The 20538-nt window shown below is 45.5% G+C and overlaps 1 protein-coding gene across 1 annotated transcript; it reads right to left on the bottom strand.

The window, feature by feature from the left end:
* Window positions 1-182: 182 nt before the first annotated feature.
* Window positions 183-20303, bottom strand: LOC124256890 (mitochondrial-processing peptidase subunit alpha-like). The gene is given in 14 exon segments (XM_046690860.1): window positions 183-617; window positions 1552-1696; window positions 9200-9262; window positions 9631-9721; window positions 10132-10343; window positions 11167-11435; window positions 12010-12049; window positions 12051-12110; window positions 13011-13113; window positions 16744-16826; window positions 17777-17856; window positions 18714-18830; window positions 18833-18915; window positions 20248-20303. Coding segments are annotated over 14 exon segments (1578 nt in total). The 3' UTR covers window positions 183-441.
* Between the last annotated feature and the right edge of the window lie 235 nt (window positions 20304-20538).

Genomic DNA, 20538 nt, shown 5'->3' with positions numbered 1-20538 from the left:
GAAAAGGGACACAACTCAGCATAGAAGATGAACTAGACCACTGGATCACCATGTCCTACAGTCATATACCCGGTGGTGAATTAGTCCTGCAAATCACTTGGCAGAGTTGTGTCCCTTTGCTACCAGGATCCGTTGATCATGGGTACATATCCCACATCATAAATGCAAACATAGACATGCAAGACACTGGGTACTCTGTAATAACACATCAGTCACAAAATTTGTGGTTTTGAGTTCCACAAAGTCTAAACCAAGACAATATCACTAAAACAGAGATTTCATACAAATGAGTGGAAGAGGAGTGGAACACATGTGACACACACCACAGTTGACATCCAGTGTTCAATTCCAACAGGACCATCTTTGGCTGTGAGTGTATTTCAATACCTCATGACAATCTGGTGTATATATCACAAGTTTAGTAACTACAGAACTCTTCAATCATGAAGAGCGGAAAAGTGAGAACTTCCTTGGCATGCGGCCATCTTTGCTAACCAGTGCTGTCTCAATATTCCCGTACGATGGCATCTGGGCTAGAGAACCGTAGGCAGCTACTGCAGGTCTACTTCGTAACATCCTGGAGGCAACTCTTCTGATGTCCTCCTCAGTGATCTTGTCTACATGATGAAAGAAGCCAGCTGTTATTTTGTGTCTATAAGTTTATTGAGTTGTATCTGTCATTCTATCGACCTCCAATGGACTCGACTAGTAATGATAATATCACATGTATATCACAATTGCCCGAAAATTCACCTCATTACTTTTCAATCACTATTTTACTGAAAACTCAGGAAGAAAAAACATAGAATATTCCACATTAAGGAGCAAATATATCTATTTACTCTCATCATTTTGACGCCATTTGCTTACAATTAAAATAAGTGAAAATCTACTTGTATTTCAACTACTCATTAACATTACAAAATGTGAGAAAAATAACAGCTAACAAGTAATAAAAAGAGGCCTAGTCTAAATCTGAACCAGTGGTAAGAGCCTGATACTATGTTTGAATCCCGGATGGGACTCAACTCAAAAAGTACTAAAATCTGTACTTTACTAAGAAAGTGTAATCCCAAATATAACACATGTTACTATATTTAGTAGTTTTGTTGACACAAGTCCTTCAACCATGAGTGAGTGAGTGAGTTTAGTTTTGCACTCTGCAATATTCCAGCTACATGGAAGCAGGCTGTAAATAATCGAGTTTGGACCAGACAATCCAGTGATCAACAGCAAGAGCATCGATCTGCACAAATGGGAACCGATGACATGTGTCAACCAAGTCAGCGAACCTGACCTCCCGATCCCGTTAGTCGCCTCTTATGACAGCATGGGTTACTGAAGGCTCATTCTAACCCGGACCTTCACGGGTCCTTCAACCATGTATATAATGAGGGACTCTGATATGTCTCTGGCTTCACTTAGTACAGTATTAACAGACACTGACGGAAGAAGTAACTAGTTTAACATTTGAGAAACAGAGACTGATCCAGAGTTTATTACTGTACCATGAAAGATGAACACTGAATGAAGCTATTGACAGATACTCACTGATTTCTTCGTAAAAGTATTTGGCTGGTTTGCGATGCCCATTAGCCAGCACCTGTCTGCCGATGTCCTCGAACACCACGGGCCGGGACTCCAGGTTCATCAGCAACATAGACTGGACCTGCCGCTTAGCTCGGTCCAGCTCATCCTGGGGATAGAAGGCATTATTACCTAGTCAGAGGTATCAAATCAGTATGAAGTATCAAATGAGTCTGAGGTATCAAATATGAGGTGTCAAATCAGTCAAGCATAAAATTTGAGGTATCGAATCAGAGGTATCAAATCAGTCACATGTATGAATTGGAGGCATCAAATCTGTCAGAGGTAACAAATCAGATGTATCAAATTTGAAAATTTTAACTATAAATTGTATATTTATATACTTATCCTATCTCACGACTTGCACCTCTCTCTCTTCATTCGACCATGAGTGGAAACGAATTAAAACTTTGCTCAAGACCTACCTTGCCCCTCTCCCCGCGCTGTGCATGCCTTCCTGTCTCAGTCGTGCTCACTAGTCCATGACAGCACGAGGCATGCGCAGTCCTCACCCACGTGATCACCTCACATACTCATTCTCGATCTTGGAGCCATAAAAGGACAAAACCGGAACGGTGGTAATCTATGTAGTGGGAGGTAGGGAGGGACTTTATCGCTGTGAGATAGGATAAGTATATAATATACAATTTATAGTTAAAATTTTCAAATTTTAAACTTATCCTATCTCACGACTTGCACTTATCCCACGGTAGGAAGGTGGGTCATAGATTACCCGAATTCAAGCGATAACAGCTAGTGTTACCCAAACAACCGTGAGGGAAGCAACTGCAAGGTAGGGCAATAACTACCAAGTTACTACGCATGGAGGGTTAGGTCGAACCCATTGACTTATTAAGCACAACTGCTCCCAGGGACCCGAGATTCCCGAGCAATGTGGTGTTCAGTCACTACCTTCACTAAGTGAAAGGACGAAGCTTAACGAGTGTAATCAGTGGCATCGCCACGATTTCCAAGGTACCCCCGTAATAAAAGTCAAACGACTAGTATCGGGCCAGCCCCTGCTTCAAACAACCCCCACAGACACCGCCCCGAGGAGGGTGAAAGAGAAATTGAATCGGTAAAACTCACAATTTTTAACGCTCAGTACCACAACATCATCTTATGACTTCCATTACTTACCACAATAAGATCACATAGATGTGTATAGGCACTTAGGAGCATGAACGCCACGGCGTAACACTTCGAAGGACTCACTTCACTGACTTAATTACTCCGCGGAGCAGAGGACAGTAAGTGAGGTGGCTTACTCTCTGTAGTCTCAAACAAATGAGAGGAGAAAATCTAAATCCCGGAAGAAGAAATAAAGACGTAAATCAGAAAAGTTTTTCAGATTTATTCAGATTGTACACAAGCAGAAATGATCGCGACTTGGGATCAACTGCACAGTGGGATCCATATAGCATCGGAGCACAAGGAAGTTCATTATCTGCTTATGTTGTGCCGCTGATAACTGCTGGGCAAGGACGAATGGTCCAAACTGATGAAGGCCTTGAATATCCGGTCACCGACACATCTCTGAGGTAATGAGACGAAAATACCGCGGTCAGATCGCCAAAACACCCCTCCATTATGGCAGTTAACGAGCAGTTGCTATGCAACGCCATAGTAGAAGCCAAAGCCCTGGTTTCATGAGGGTTGACTGTCAGAGGGTGGTGGCAAACCGCAAAAGTGTAGGCTCGTGAGTATTGTAGCTCAGAGCCAATATGAGAGTGTTGTGCGAGAAACTTCCGCCTTTGGAAGCCGTAGACAAGGGTATAAATAGTCTCTTACGCAGACGGCGGCTCTTTTGGCGATGCTTTAAGGTAAATGCGGCGCTCTGACTGGACAAAGAGACAGATCTTCAACATCTGCTGGACCCAATATGGTAGACAAAGGCGGGATCGTAAAAGACGATCAGGTTGACCTGGCAACTGGTTTTGCAATAAAATCCCAGCAATCCCAACAATACCTTGCCATGTCTACTCTGTTCAAAACGGACACGGTTGATATCTAGAGCATGCAGTTCTGATATAACGCGGCCGCTGTGGCCAAGGCAATAAGAAAAAGGTCTTGAATGAAACTTGTTCAAACTCCTTGTCCTGTAAGGGTTCATAATGCTCGACACTAAGTGGTGCAGGACCACGGATAAGTCCCAAGCTGGTGGACTAAATTTCCTGGATTGGTCGGCTAGCTTAAAAGAACGAAGTAAGTACTGCAGTTCCGTACCGCATTTAAACCTTCGCATTCAGAAGTCGTGGCTAGGACCGAATTAAGAGCCGCCAAGTAGGTGGCTAAAGTGGAACCCTTGAGTTTCCTTTGTAGCCCGCGAAATGTTGTAAATATTCCGCAACAACCTGGGGCTTAAGCAGTAGTAGGGGAAGCGATCCCTCTGACCCGACAATAACATTCAAATTTCTTCCACTTATCGCCATACAAAGAACGGTAGACGTGACGATGAGCTGCAGTGATAGCTGAGGCCACTCTGTGAGAATAACCTTTGGCTATTAGTGATTTCTGCAAATGTGCCATGCGTGAAGATTGAACATCTGTGGTGACTGCGGATACACCGAAAGCGGATGAACTAGTAGGTCGTCCCGCGACGGAAGAGGAATGCTGCTTCGACTGAATAGACTTTTAGGCCGACGAACCAACTTCGGCTGGCAAAAATGGGCTACCAAAAGTAGTTGTACTTTGTTGGTTAACAGAATTTTCTGAATGACCTTGTGAAGTAGAGCCGGAGGTGGAAACGCATAAGCGTTGAGGCCTTCCCAAGGAATGGCCAGGGCGTCGTGATCCCAAGCTAGTGGATCTGGAATTGGAGATACTTAATCTCGGCAGTTGGGAGTTGAACCGAAAGTGGCAAACAGGTCGACACCGGTCGAGAGATCGGGTAAATTATCGTCCGAAAAATCTTGGGCAGGAGTTGCCACTCTGTGGGCTTAATGGCGACTGGAACGCTCTTTGTTCCGGAATGTGCCTGGCTCTTTGCGACGATGTTGAGAGAATCTATCAGAAGATAGAAACGAAACGTCCACTGTAGGAGTGCTGCTGAACCCGTCGACCCTAGGTGATTGATGTACCACACTACCGTCGAGTTGTCGGACTGTATCAGCAGGTGAGACATCTTGAGTAGAGCCGCCCAGTGCTGAATCGCCAGTAATACTGCCTTGAACTCCAGAATGTTTATGTGGAGTGACTTGTCTTCGGATCGCACCACTGCCCTGCCACTTGATGCTGAAGGAAGTGGAAGCCCCAACCTTCTAGAGAGGCGCCCACAAACAACTGATGGGTTGGACTGAATGGCACCAAAGAGACGCCGGCGCAAACATTCTGTACGCTGAGCCACCAACGTAGAATTTGACGTAGTTCCCTGGTAACCGAATCAACACCTGAGGGTTGTTGGTTTGAAGATGAGGGCGAGAAATAACTGAAGTGGGCTTAAGCTGCAGTTGACCTCTGTAAGTCAGAGCCTGAGCTGACGTTAAGACGCCTAACAACTCCTGCCACTGGCGAGTTCTGGGGTGATCCAAGGCTAGCGGAACCAGACGCTGAATTTTGGTCCACCTGTCCTGGGGAACAAACAACTTGGCTTGTTCTGTGTCGAAGATTGCTCCTATGAACTGAAGTCTGCGAGTCGGTGTTAACTCCGACTTCTCGTAATTGAGGAGCCACCCTAACTGTTTGAGCAGCCTGATGGTGAACTCCCGATGGATTTGAAGAACGTTTGGATCCTGTTGTGCCTGAATACAATCGTCGATATAGCTTTCGAAGGTCACTCCCCGAGAATGTAGGAAACTGCTGATGGGTTTGGTCACCCGAGTAAAAGCCACGGGTCAGAGATTCCAAATGGAAGGACGCTCCATTGGTAGTGATGGCCCCGAAGGTGAACCTTAGATATTCCGATGATCTGGGTGAATCGAATGTGCAGGTATCGCCTTGAAGATCTAGGGATATGAGGAAATCCCCTTTCTTCAGAATTGAGCGGAGAAGACTGACCGATACCATGCAAAAATGAGGTGGTTGTTGCAGGAATCGAGAGTTGAATGTCTTCATATTGAAGATGAGACGCAACTTGCTGGAGTGTTTCTTTGGCACCAGAAAAATCGGGGAGTAAAATCCTGGAGTTATGCACACCTGATCTAGGTGTTCTATTGCATGTTTCTCCAGTAGAGTTTGGACTGTAGTTGAAAGGACTGCAGCCCGATCCAGAGGATATATTTGCTGCAAGGGTTGAGTTGTGAGGGGTGGATCCCCGACCACAGGCAGTCGATAGCCGTGAATGAGAGTCATTGTGACAAAAGGATCTCCCAGAACCTCCCAGTTGGGAGCAAACAGACCTAACCTCCCTCCTACAGGGGAATCGAACACTGGAACCACCGGATCCGCAGAACCAATCCGAGCTCTGACTTCCGTGAGTCACTGTTTGGACTGTCTATGGCCAGTTCCCCGTGTCGGGTCGATAGGCTTTACGCGGATGCGGAACCACCGAAATGGCCTCCTGCCTCTGCCACGATGCTTGAGAGGCCGTGCCTTTCATACAGTCCCGGAGGTCTTGGTTGGAAGGGGTAATTGTGCGGTTCGGGCGATGCCGAATAGAATCTGGAGCTGAATTTTTGCAATTCCAAGAGATCAACAGATACTTGAAATTGGTTAAGACGGTCCACCTTGATGCGATTTCAGCAATAGCCCCACTGAACACCGTGATCCCCCACCATGGTTGACGAAATAATTCAGCCTTGAATCTATCTTCCCATGAGGAGAAATTCAACGGACCCGTCGCCGTATTGCAAGTAAATAGCCAAAAATGAGACAATTGCTCAAGACCACCTGGAATTGGTCTAAAATCAGAGTCATACTACCCCTGATGTATGCGCCCTGGTCCAGATATGCATGGTTGACCGCCTCCGCAAGCAACAGCGCCAACAGCTGAAATAATGCAGCTAATGGCAGGGATAGCATGGCGAACCGTAGTATCTAAGTGAGCCAATTCCCTGTCTTCCACCAAATACGGCGAAATGGAACGCTTTGCCACAGACCATGGAAATGTCATCATCGACTGAAGGTGCCGCTGACCAAAGTTTCACACCATGAGTATGTGCCGTGGATGGTCTGAACCTTGAGCAGACAAACCATCCTTCGGCCCTTCTAAGCTTGTTGAAAGCCGCCAAGAGAAGAAGGCAATTGTTGAAGACATGGACGCAAAGAAAGTGTGATACTGGCAACATCTCTATTAGTCATGGCATAAGACGGGCCAAATCATCTGGAGATTTTACTAAGAGGTAGCTGAAGTTTTTCAACTATCCAGGCTAACACGCGGAGCCGGTTCAACAACATCAAAACTGCCATCAGGAGTGGAGATGTCTGACTGCCCAGGTGAAGGGAAAGTAGTCTGAGATCGAGTCCGATCCCTCAAATCCCCAGAACGATTATTGCTAAGCACGCCAGACGATTGTTGAACATGTGAGGACGAAAGTGACACTGATTCCAAGCAGACGAACGGCACGAAGCATGGTATCTAAATCGGGCGCTGAGCCGAATCAATAGCAGGATTCCAAGACTCAGCAATAATCTGTGACCGGGCAAAATAGAAGTGGAAAGGCGGAAGGTGAACGCTGATCCACTGAAGCCGCAACGCTGCCTAGCAGGTGAAACCACCCGCACAGAACGGCGCTGCTGATGTGTACTATCATGGGAAGGCACTGACCGTGAAGACGCTACTAGCACTAGGCTGGCTAGAGGGGATATTCTGATTCCCCTGAGGTGAATGAGACCGATTTCTATTATCCCTCTGACGCAAAGACACCAAGCGGTTAGGTGAACCGGATGGAAATGGCGAACCACTTCGACTAGGTGAGACTGAACGACTACGGGAATCAAAACGCTGTGGTGAGTCGAACGGAAACACCTGTTGAGGTGAATTGAGTCGGGAATGTGAAGCGGTTCGTCCTGGTGAACCTATTTGAGTACGTGAAACAGTACGGCCAGAGGAACCCATTCGACTACGTGAATCAGTTCGATCAACTGAACTCATTCGAGGATGTTCTGGTGAGCCGCCTCGGCCGTGTGAGCCGGTTCGGCAGGGTGAGTCGGTTCGGCTTGGTGAGCTGGCTCGGCTGTGTGAGTCGGCTCGGCTGTGTGAGCCGGCTCGGCGATGTGAGTCGGTTCGGCAGGGTGAGCCGGTTCGGTAAGGTGAGCCGGTTTGGCTATGTGAGTCGGCTCGGCTGTGTGAGCCGGCTCGGCGATGTGAGTCGGTTCGGCAAGGTGAGCCGGTTCGGTAAGGTGAGCCGGTTCGGCTATGTGAGTCGGCTCGGCTGTGTGAGCCGGCTCGGCGATGTGAGTCGGTTCGGCAGGGTGAGCCGGTTCGGCAGGGTGAGCCGGCTCGGCGGGGTGAGCCGCTCGGCCGGGTGAGCCGGCTCGGGAAAGTGAACGAGACCTAGAACGACTCTTGCCAGCCGTGGAAGAACGCATTCGAACCTTCGCACCAGATGGTGATTCAACTCGTGTGGGTGAATTGTTCCGGTTAGATGAAACCGTGGAATTAGGAGAACGGGTACGTTCCAACCGCGCCGATCCCCGCTTTGACGATGAATGCTTAGAAGTTCTCGAAGTCTGTGATCGTTCCGAAGAAACAGACCTACGAGATAATGTAGATCGCAGGTCTGGCGTGAGAAGAAATATCGGTCATTACCACCCTGGTACGCTCCTCCTGAGAACGTAAACTGGGTGAGGGAACCTCCCCTAAAAGCCCCTCTCACGCTCAGATAAATAGGAATCTGACGAAGGCCCATAAAATCTTCGCCAGGCGCAGACGGCCGATTGAGAACGGTGAGCAGTGAGGGTGGGGCGATCTAAGCATTGTTTCTTAGCGGGAGATGGACCAGACCCCGCAGAAATAGTCCTAGCCCTATCTGCCAAACGCCTGGCACAAGCACGCTTGTAAGATTTAAACGCCTCATTAGACAGACCTGAACACTTAGGACAGCGTGTGTCCCAGTCACAAACACCCACACAATCAACACACGATGTGTGAGGGTCCCATGCTGAAAATACTTTATTACAACGGACGAAAACTTCCGCTTACTGGCCTTAACAGGCTTAACCATTTTGAGCAATTCTCAGACGAAAATTTTTCACGTCCACTCAGTGGAGCGACAAGAAAGAGAATGAGTATGTGAGGTGATCATGTGGGTGAGGACTGCGCATGCCTCGTGCTGTCATGGACTAGCGAGCACGACTTAGACAGGAAGGCATGCACAGCACGGGGAGAGGGGCAAGGTAGGTCTTGAGCAAAGTTTTAATTCGTTTCCACTCATGGTCGAATGAAGAGAGAGAGGTGCAAGTCGTGAGATAGGATAAGTTTAAAATTAGAGGTATCAAATCAGTCAGAGGTATCAAATCTTTGAACTCTGATGGCATTTCAGTTATGTGATGTCATGCTTGCATAATGCAGGTGGAAAGTCTAACATTATGCAGATAGCAGCATCTCATTACATTTGCAAAATCAAGAACACAGGACCAAAATCAGCGAATCCTGGCATGCCAAAGGGACCTAACTCTAAGCCTATGTCTCATGAAGACTGATGAAGACTTACAGAGGCAGATGAAGACTTACCGGGAAAATTCTGCCGGCTGTGTTGACGATCTCTCTGACGATGACCTCGACAAGTTCAGTGAGCTGGAAGGACACACAGGATATTTATATCATCATCATTCATACAATGTTGTTTAACTTATATTTCTCTGCTTTACAAAAGGATATTTCTTTTACTCCATTTCACGATGTAAAACACAACTCACTCACTCATTATGACTGAATTGTGAGAAGTTCCAAGGCCAGGAAAATGAAGGATACATGTCCTAACTGTTCAATCCCACTCAGCATGGGAGCATTCAGGAGAAATGCAATATGCGAGATAGAATGGTTTTAAAAATTCTTTTCATTTTGCCTTCCACAAGCACTTAAAAATCTGAGATTAATTCCCCCGATATGGTTCTTCCTGATCAGCCTCCACTGCCCTAACGAGGGGCATGCATGCTATTTACCTGTGATGGGTGCGAGCTGGCGTGGACGCAGAAGAGCCCAGTATCCTGGTAGGCATGGTTGAAGGCTGTAGCATTGTACATCCAGTGGTACCTGCATACAGAGGATGGACTTAGTATACTGGGGGCGGTGGGGTAGCCTAGTGGTTAAAGAGCTCTTTCGTCACACTGAAGACTCGGGTTCGATTCCCCACATGGGTACAATGTGTGAAGCCCATTACGGGTGTCCCCTGCCATGATATTGCTGGAAAATTGCTAAAAGGGCCGTAAAACCTTACTCACTCACATAGTATACTCCTCAGGGAGAGAGCATGAAGTCTACATGCAGTTCTCCTGTGCCAGAACCTGCTGAGGTTAAGTGGTGTTCAAGTAGAATGGCTTGGTGATCAATACATACGCACTTTCAAGTCTTTAAGAGACTCCAATTTGAATGGATAATCATTACAACAAAAGAAAGGAAACCAGCCAGGCACAACATATAGTGGCTTGTTGTAATATCCCTACCTGTTGAGAACGTTGAGGTACAGGCGTGTGTACATGCCCTTGCCTGGCCCGCCAGCGGAGAAGGACCCGCCACCTCCCATCATCATGTTGAGGACACAGAAGGCCACGAAGTCGGGGTCCTGGTGGGAACAGCTCTCAAGCCCAATCACCACGTGCGCCAGTTCGGGGAACGGAGTCGGACCTAGACTCACGTCTGATAAATCTTTCTCCACCTGTTGAAAGTTCAAAAGACAGTCAATTTCCGGCCTATTCTGTCTTGACCTTGAGTTCAACACTGATAAATGCTTTCCTTTTAAGTTCGATAACATTGTGTTACATTTGGTTTCAGTTCAAACATGACCCATACAAGTGGTTTCAGTTCAAAACTATCTATACATGGGGTTTCAATTTAAATGTAATCTGTACATAGGCTTTCAGTTGAACAGCATCCATACATTGTGTGCCATTTGGTTTTGGTTCAAACACGACCCATACAAGTGGTTTCAGTTCAAAGGCTATCCATACAGAGGGTTTCACTTTAAATGTAATTTGTACATAGGGTTTCATTTGAACAGCATCCATACATTGTGTGCCATTTAGTTTGGTTCAGCATCCATAGATGCGGTTTCAATATCGAACAACATCCATAGATGACGTTTCAGTTTGAACAACATCCATAGATGCTGTTTCAATTTGAACAACATCCAAACATGCGGTTTCAGTTTGAACAACATCCAGAGATGCGGTTTCAGTTTGAACAACATCCATAGATGTGGTTTCAGTTCGAACAACATCCATAGATGTGGTTTCAGTTCGAACAACATCCAGAGATGCGGTTTCAGTTCGAACAACATCCATAGATGGGGTTTCAGTTCGAACAACATCCATAGATGGGGTTTCAGTTTGAACAACATCCAGAGATGCGGTTTCAGTTTGAACAACATCCTTAGATGGGGTTTCAGCTCAAATTCACTGAAAAGTTCACCATCACATAACCACACACTTCTCCCTGACAATACAACCAACTCGCACAAACACAATGTATCTCCGACTTACTTGTAAATGGCCACCGGTGTACTGTGCCACCGACTTGTCGTCTGCCTTGTTGGTGTCGATGATCCCAGCATGCTCTGTCCAGATGGGTGACTTCCTGTTGATGAAGTACTCCTGCGTGAGCTGCACCAGGTGCTGGTGGTCCATCCCCACCCCCGCCACCACCATCCTCCTGGGTGTGTGGAAGTTCTTGAGGTATGTGTACAGACTGCTCCGTGTGTGGACAGCAATATTCTCAGCAGGACAGAACCTGGGGAGACCTACGGTGTTGTCTCGGGAAGGCAGCCTGGAGCATGAGTTCGTATTTGAGTAATTGAGTTTAAAAGGTGTAAGATTCAGATGGGCTTGCTCTCTCCACGACGGGAAAACACTCTTGTTTCAAGGTTTTTGTGAGTGAGTGCATTTAGTTTTACGCCGCTTTTAGCAATATTCCAGCAATATCACGGTGGTGGACACCAGAAATGGGCTTCAAACATTGTACCCATGTGGGGACTCGAACCCGGGTCTTCGGCGTGACGAGCGAACATTTAAGCCACTACCCTACCCAACTACCCTAGAACACAATGACATGGTAACAGTGGATGCACCCATAAACTAGTACATTCAAAAACAACCATTTTGTCAAAAATAATAGTATGATATTGTGGTCTTGGCTTATATTGCGTCTGCGATATTAAGAAACAAGGAGTCATATTGGTTGTTTCGGTGTATCGTGATACCAGTGGTTTTGCCAGTCTGTATCACAATACATATCTAACAACCAGATCTCAGTGATACTGCACTTTTACACTCATATTTGGATATTCTAGTCCCCTAAAGTAGCCATAACGTTTAATGTTCAAGTACAACTCACAGCATGGATGAGCTCCATCAGGAGGGGCTCGGGGGTCAGGCTGCATGTTGAGATTCTCCAGTTCAAATGATATCGCCACCCGGGAGTCTTCAAGCTGTACAAACAAACCCACTTCATATTAGGGGTGTCACGATACACCAATCTCACGATACGATACGTATCACGATTTTAAGGTCACGATATGATACGTATCGCGATACATAATTTTCGCGCCTTTTCATAGCATTACCTTACCGGCAACGTACGCGCTCGCTGATTGGTCCATCAAAATAGTCTAGCCAATCACAAAAGCTGTTAGTTTCCAACCTATTTTTTAAGTAAAGCTAGCTACATCTGTTTATCGGAGCGATCTCGTATAATTTTACTATCAAGACTTTGAAGGAGATGGATATAGCATAAAAATTTGAATCGATAAAGTTTTAAATTAGGAATCGATACGCGCAAGCATGAATCGCGTATCGTATCGTCAGTAAAAATGTATCGATGCATCGATACATTCGCGTATCGCGACACCCCCTACTTCATATACATCAGCATTTCATCAATGTTATTACAATTATGTGGATCTTTATCTTTCAAAAGGAGGATGATAATATTGGACGTTCCATCTATTTAGCTTTCAGATGAAAATTATTTAAAAATATTTATCTCCAGAAGACTGAGTGAGTTGGGTTTGATGGCGTTTGTCATGGTACTCCTTATATCACAGCGTCCCAGCTCAATGTTGAATGGAAACCCTTGTTATGCATGTCTCGGACATTTAAAACCTGGGTGGAACTCAAGAGCATGGTTGACTCTGGACTCGACAATCCAGTGATCAACAGCATGAGCATCGATCTACGCAATTGGGATACAATTACATCTGTGAACTATGTCAGCGAGCCTGATCACATTATCCCGTTTGTCACCTCTTACGACAAGCATGGGTTGCTGAAGACCAATTCTAACCCGGACCTTCACAGGTCATATTGACTGAAGGTGATCACAAACTAACCTCATTGTCTGTTATGTTGGGGCGAAGGACCACTTCCGACAGAATGTTCATTACAGCTGGCAGTCCGGTTGTTTCTGCTGATGCTGCGTATATCATTGTGTCTCTGAAACATGACAAAATGACCTCACATGACACATTCTCATGACACAGTGAGACAAAAGAACAGTGAGAAAATGTTATTGCACTGTGAGCTAGGCAATATTCTCGTTATATCACATTTGTGTCAAAGAAACCAGGGGTTGACAACATGTGCACCAATCAGGGAACAAAGATTGAGTGAGTTTAGTTTTAACGCTGCACTCAGCAATGTTCCAGCTATATGGCAGCGGTCTGTAAATAATCGAGTCTGGACCAGACAATCCAGTGATCAACAGCATGAGCATCGATCTGCGCAATTGGGAACCGATGCCATGTGTTAAACAAGTCAGCGAGTTTGAACACCCGATCCCGTTAGTCGTCTCTTACAACGAGCATGAGTTACTGAAGATCAACATTCTAACCAGGACCTTCACGGGTCAATCAGGGAACAAAGACACATAAGGCAGGTCATCATTTTCCTTCAAGCATTGAGTCAATTTCCAAGACAGAAGAATTAATTATAATCAGATGACATATTAAAATTTCCAAGCAAAACTTCCGAGCATACTGAAATCTTCTTCCAAAACACACCCATTTAGGGGTATCGTCTTTTTGTACCAGTGCCCTCAGAAGACATCTGAAGGCTTCTTCCAAAACACACCCATTTAGGGGCATGGCCTATTTGTATCAGTGCCCTCAGAAGACATCTGAAGGCTTCTTCCAAAACACACCCATTTAGGGGCATGGTCTATTTGTATCAGTGCCCTCAGAAAACATCTGAAATCTTCTTCCAAAACAAACCCATTTAGGGGCATGGTCTATTTGTATCAGTGCCCCCAGAAAACATCTGAAGGCTTCTTCCAAAACACACCCATTTAGGGGCATGGTCTATTTGTACCAGTGCCCTCAGAAGACATCTGAAGGCTTCTTCCAAAACACACCCATTTAGGGGCATGGTCTATTTGTACCAGTGCCCTCAGAAGACATCTGAAGGCTTCTTCCAAAACACACCCATTTAGGGGCATGGTCTATTTGTACCAGTGCCCCTCAGAAGACATCTGAAGGCTTCTTCCAAAACACACCCATTTAGGGGCATGGTCTATTTGTACCAGTGCCCTCAGAAGACATCTGAAGGCTTCTTCCAAAACACACCCATTTAGGGGCATGGTCTATTTGTACCAGTGCCCTCAGAAGACATCTGAAGGCTTCTTCCAAAACACACCCATTTAGGGGCATGGTCTATTTGTACCAGTGCCCTCAGAAGACATCTGAAGGCTTCTTCCAAAACACACCCATTTAGGGGCATGGTCTATTTGTACCAGTGCCCTCAGAAGACATCTGAAGGCTTCTTCCAAAACACACCCATTTAGGGGTATGGTCTGTTGTTTTGTACCAGTGCCCCTCAGAAGACATCTGAAGGCTTCTTCCAAAACACACCCATTTAGGGGCATGGTCTATTTGTACCAGTGCCCTCAGAAGACATCTGAAGGCTTCTTCCAAAACACACCCATTTAGGGGCATGGTCTATTTGTACCAGTGCCCTCAGAAAACATCTGAAGGCTTCTTCCAAAACACACCCATTTAGGGGCATGGTCTATTTGTACCAGTGCCCTCAGAAGACATCTGAAGGCTTCTTCCAAAACACACCCATTTAGGGGCATGGTCTATTTGTACCAGTGCCCTCAGAAGACATCTGAAGGCTTCTTCCAAAACACACCCATTTAGGGGCATGGTCTATTTGTACCAGTGCCCTCAGAAGACATCTGAAGGCTTCTTCCAAAACACACCCATTTAGGGGCATGGTCTATTTGTACCAGTGCCCTCAGAAGACATCTGAAGGCTTCTTCCAAAACACACCCATTTAGGGGCATGGTCTATTTGTACCAGTGCCCTCAGAAGACATCTGAAGGCTTCTTCATCATTGTTGATGATTCTTGTGAACACACCAGTCATTTGTACCAGTGCCACTCATGAGTTTGGTTAGACATCTGCCCTTTAAGGCTTCTGTCTAAAAGTAAAAATAACCCATTCTAGGGGTATGCTATCAGTTGAAACAGTGATCTTAATACACTTTGAGCCCCAACAGCCACATATCCCCTCCCACTGTCCCTAATGTTTATCATATGTTTATAGTGCCCTGCCCCTGACAGGCACATGTCCAAGCACCCTCTCCAGGTCCCATACAGAAGACATGGTAACATATCCTCCCTCATTATACAATACCTGACATTCTGACAGCCGCATATCCTCCCACTGTATGATGGTAGCATATCCCCCTCCCCACTGTACTCATATCTGACCTCTGAAGGCTATCCTCCCACTGTCCCCAATGTTTATAGTGCCCTGCCCCTGATGGGCACATTTGTACCAACACCCTCAGAAGGTCCATACTCCATGATGGGCATATCGACCCCTCCCCACTGTACAATATCTGACCCCCGATTTACATATCCCTTCTCCCACTGTCCCCATTGTGTATAGTGCCCTGTCCCCCTGACAGGCACATGTCTGAAGCACCCTCTCTATGGTCCAATACTCCATGATGGTAGCATATCCCCTCCCCTCATTATACAATACCTGACCTCTGACAGCCGCATATCCCCTCCCACTGTCCCCAATGTTTATAGTGCCCTGCCCCTGACAGGCACATGTCCCCAGCACCCTCTCTATGGTCCAATACCTCATGATGGTAGCATATCCCCTTCCCTAATTATACAATATCTGACCTCTGACAGCCACATATACCCTCCCACTGTCCCCAATGTTTATAGTGCCCTGCCCCCAGACAGGCACATGTCCTCAGCACCCTCTCTATGGTCCAATACCTCATGATGGTAGCATATCCCCTTCCCCACTGTACAATATCTGTCCCCCGACAGCCGCATATACCCTCCCACTGTCCCTAATGTTTATAGTGCCCTGCCCCCAGACAGGCACATGTCCCCAGCACCCTCTCTATGGTCCCATACTCCATGATGGTAGCATATCCCCTCCCCCACTGTACAATATCTGACCCCCGACAGCCACATATCCCCTCCCACTGTCCCCAATGTTTATAGTGCCCTGCCCCTGACAGGCACATGTCCCAGCACCCTCTCTATGGTCCAATACCTCATGATGGTGCCCTCCCCTCATTATACAATACCTGACCTCTGACAGCCACATATCCCCTCCCACTGTCCCCAATGTTTATAGTGCCCTGCCCCCAGACAGGCACATGTCCCCAGCACCCTCTCTATGGTCCAATACCCCATGATGGTAGCATATCCCTCCCTCATTATACAATACCTGACCCCTGACAGCCACATATACCCTCCCACTGTCCCTAATGTTCATAGTGCCCTGCCCCCAGACAGGCACATGTCCCCAGCACCCTCTCTATGGTCCCATACCCCATGATGGTAGCATATCCCCCTCCCCACTGTACAATATCTGACCCCCGACAGCCACATATACCCTCCCACTGTCCCCAATGTTTATAGTGCCCTGCCCCCTGACAGGCACATGTCCCCAGCACCGTCTCTATGGTCCCATACTCCATGATGGTAGCATATCTCGTCCCCTCATTATACAATACCTGACCTCTGACAGCCACATATACCCTCCCCACCCCTTTACATAACTCTGACAGTCACACATCAATTTTAGACAGTACCTTGATCCCTGACAGTCACATATTCCGCCATGCTTTTCAAGTTCTTGCAAGATGTGATCCCGATTTTCATATTCTGTTGTTGACTGCAAAACAAATTACAAGGATGTCAGTTGTCCTGGTAATGGATTATCTTCCTATTAGTTAAGCATGGATAATGATTACAATATTGATGCAAGCTACCTGTATCTTTTGTTGTAGGTAGTAAACATTTGTGTCTTCAGACTGAGTGAGTGGGTTTAGTTTTACACTGCTTTTAGCAATATTCCAGCAATATCACGGCGGGGGACACCAGAAATGGTCTTCACACATTGCACCCATGTGGGGAATCGACGAACCCTCATCAGCCCCAGTGTGTCTTCAGAACACCATGGAACAGATACGATGAAGCAGGTAGTGTAATTGTAGTGAGTGAGTGTGTCTTCAGAACTCCATGGAACTAGATACATAAAATCTGCCGATGAAGCAGAATATCAGTATAATTGTAGAAAGTACAACACAATTGAATGGTGATTTAAAGCATCACTAAGATCATACTTACAAGCCAGGCTAGCTGACAACAAAGTGTGTGCCGTTTAAAAGTACATCTTTGAAAGTGATTGAAAACTAGTGTAAAGAATCAATTCATCGCTAAGGCACAATACTTCAAGTGGATAATTAGCTAAGTCAAGAATCATTAGCCTACTTCACGACCTTGACCTATTTAGTTGTCTCTTGCAACTGAGTGAGTGAGTGAATATGGTTTTATGCCGCTTTTAATAATATTCCAGCGGGGGACACCAGAAATTGGCTTCACACATTGTACCCATGTTGGCTATCAGCATCACAAGCGAACGTTTTAACCACAAGGCCAACCCACCGTCCTCTCACAACTGACAGCTAGGGACCTTCATTAAGCATGCTTAACCAGGTCCCTGCATCAATGGTGGTGATGCACCATTTAGTTGCAATGATAAAATGTTCTTGTACCCATTGGGGAATCGAATTGATGAGCTAACGCATTTAACCACATAAGCCTCTATAATGAATGACTTACACAGAAAGCCAGTTTCTCCAGGAAGTGAGAGATCCCACTGGGGTATGCAACTTCATATCTTGACCCGGAGTCCAACACAACTGAAACACGGGAGGAAATACAATACTGAGATATTATAAATAGGAACAGAATTTGACTGTTATGTTAAAAATATCACAGGATCGTTCAACATTCACTAGTCATAGTAGCAGCGTTCGAAATACCTGCCTGCCCAGAACAGGTTATTTTCAACATGGACTGCCAGATTCTCAAATTCACCTGCCCGATGGTCGTGCTAAAATTTAGACATGTGTATGAAGATATCCATCATATTTCAGGATAATAAATCATTATTAATTCACTCACAAATCTGAAATAAACAGTTAATACTTTTCTTGCATTGGTATTAGTTTCTTCAATATTTTACAAAATTATAATTTAATTATACTAAGTAAATTAGTATTTTTGTGGGCAGGTAAGTTATGGTCAGGGCTGGCAAGTTTTACATCTAACCAGCCCTGTGGTCTGGCTGACATTTTGGGAGTTTCATACCCTGATAGTGGCAGGTTATAAAAATTATCAATATATATCAATTTCATTAAACTTGTGAATTTGATACACATTTCTTAAAATCAGCATTAAATTTTTGACACTCACCTATTTAATATTCCAGTCATATTGCTATGGTAATTGCTTAGTAAAAACCCTGAAGATCTGGGTTAGATTTGGTCTTCAACAACCCATGCTTGTCATAAGAGGCAACTATCGGGATCGGGTTGTCACGCTCACTGACTTGGTTGATACATGTCATTGTTTCCCATTTTTTTAGATCGATGCTCATGCTGTTGATCACTGGATTGCCTGATCCAGATTTGATTATGTACACACAGCCACCATATAGCTGGAATATTGGAGTATGGTGTTAAACAACAAACAAAACACAAAAATCTCTCCATACCTCCTACTGTACAGAATTGTCCAAATTTGTTCTGTGAAGCCACAGAGAGGCCATTGTTGAGCACTGTGACCTGAGTATCAGCCGATGACCCAGACACTGAGGCGTATTGGGGGCAGCAATGTTGGGAAGGGGCTTGGAGAGTGGCACGGAGGTGATGTCTGCACCAGGGGTGCTGCTGCAGAAACTCCGACATCTGGGGGTGCTGAAAATTAGAGGATCATTTGAGTGGTCATGTGGCCAAGGGAATATTTAAAGCAATTTTGTGGAGCATTAAATGCAATTAAGTGGAGTATATGTACATCTTATGTAGCATGAATTGGCAGATGTTGCTGGCTTTGGATTTTTCTTCACAGATCTTTTGCTTGCCCCTTCAATTCTTAGGGTTAGGTGTGCAAGTTAGGGTAGGATAAACCCAACTCTAACACTGCCCCTAGGATCCCCTTTCAGATCAAGCACTCTTTTCCAATCATTACTGTTGGGAGTCCCATTAGTGAGTGAGTTAAGTTTTACGCCGCACTCAGCAATATTCCAGCTATATGGCGGCGGCCTGTAAATAATCGAGGCTGGACCAGACAATCCAGTGATTAACAGCATGAGCATCGATTTGCGCAATTGGGAACCGATGACATGTGTCAACCATTTAGCGAGCCTGAACATCCGATCCCATTAGTCGCCTCTTACGACAAGCATGGGTTGGGGAGGACCTATTCTACCTCGGATCTTCACGGGTCTGGTAGTCCCATTAAAACAAGGGGACCTCGTGGGCTGTGGTCACGTGGGCTGTGGTCACATGAGCACACATGTCCTTCTACATTCCTTCCAACCCTTCATGCTGTATATACAAGCAAGTCACTTTCGCACGACCCATGAAGATCTGTGTTAGAATCGATCTTCAGTAACCCACGGGAGGCAAATAGTTTTTACATTATTCCACTGGGAGGCAACTAACGGCATCAGGTAGTATGACTTGGTTGACACATGTCATTGTATCCCACTTGCGTAGATCGGTACTCCTGCTGTTGATCACTGGATTGTCTTGTCGAGACTCAATTATTTACAGACCGCCACCATGATATAGCTGTAATATTACTCATATTCGCACAATGATAGACCCTTTTAACCTCTTCTGGGAAAGTATTATTTGAATAATAATAATCACCTAACGAACAGTTTCGAGAAATCAGAGTTGCATCAGAAAATATTTAAGTTAACACCTTTCACAAATATCGGACCAACTATTCACCAGTATATACCATATTTACCTGTGGCAGAGTTTCAAATAGACACGTTACACTCCTTAAGAAAGTAGGCTTTATTTCTGTTTCATACACCGTTATTATTTGTAATCCGTCATCAGTGATTATTTTAACAGCGATTCATGCAAAATATGAGGTTTTCAATGTCACACAAACACTCTTTTCGGAAATCATTTGCATTAACGTTTGGGTTCCGACAACGACTTGTTTACAAACATCACGCAATGCAGGGAGGACTAATTAGCATGAATCATTCAAAACAACAATTAAGTCTATACCTTTTTAACCTTTGACATCCTCTTTTCCAAACACGACTCGCCATGCGGGTCGCCATTTTGATATGACGTTTTCCGGCACTTTTACGACAATCAACTACGCGCTTAATATGCCATATCTTTCACTATCACATGAAATAAAGCTGTATCAATGTTGTTTCATACATACATAACTGGTAAATATACGTATATAAAGGTCCATAGGGTTAACTGTTTGGATTTACGACAACACAACCAATCGACCACGCCCCCTTTTCTGCTTAAACAAGGATGAACATAAATTTCATTGGTGTC

This window comes from Haliotis rubra, unplaced genomic scaffold (assembly GCF_003918875.1).
Source record: "Haliotis rubra isolate DU_JTF1 unplaced genomic scaffold, ASM391887v1 Scf642, whole genome shotgun sequence".
In the NCBI taxonomy this organism is placed as follows: Eukaryota; Metazoa; Mollusca; class Gastropoda; order Lepetellida; family Haliotidae; genus Haliotis; species Haliotis rubra.
This window is presented reverse-complemented; position numbering and strand designations above follow the sequence as displayed.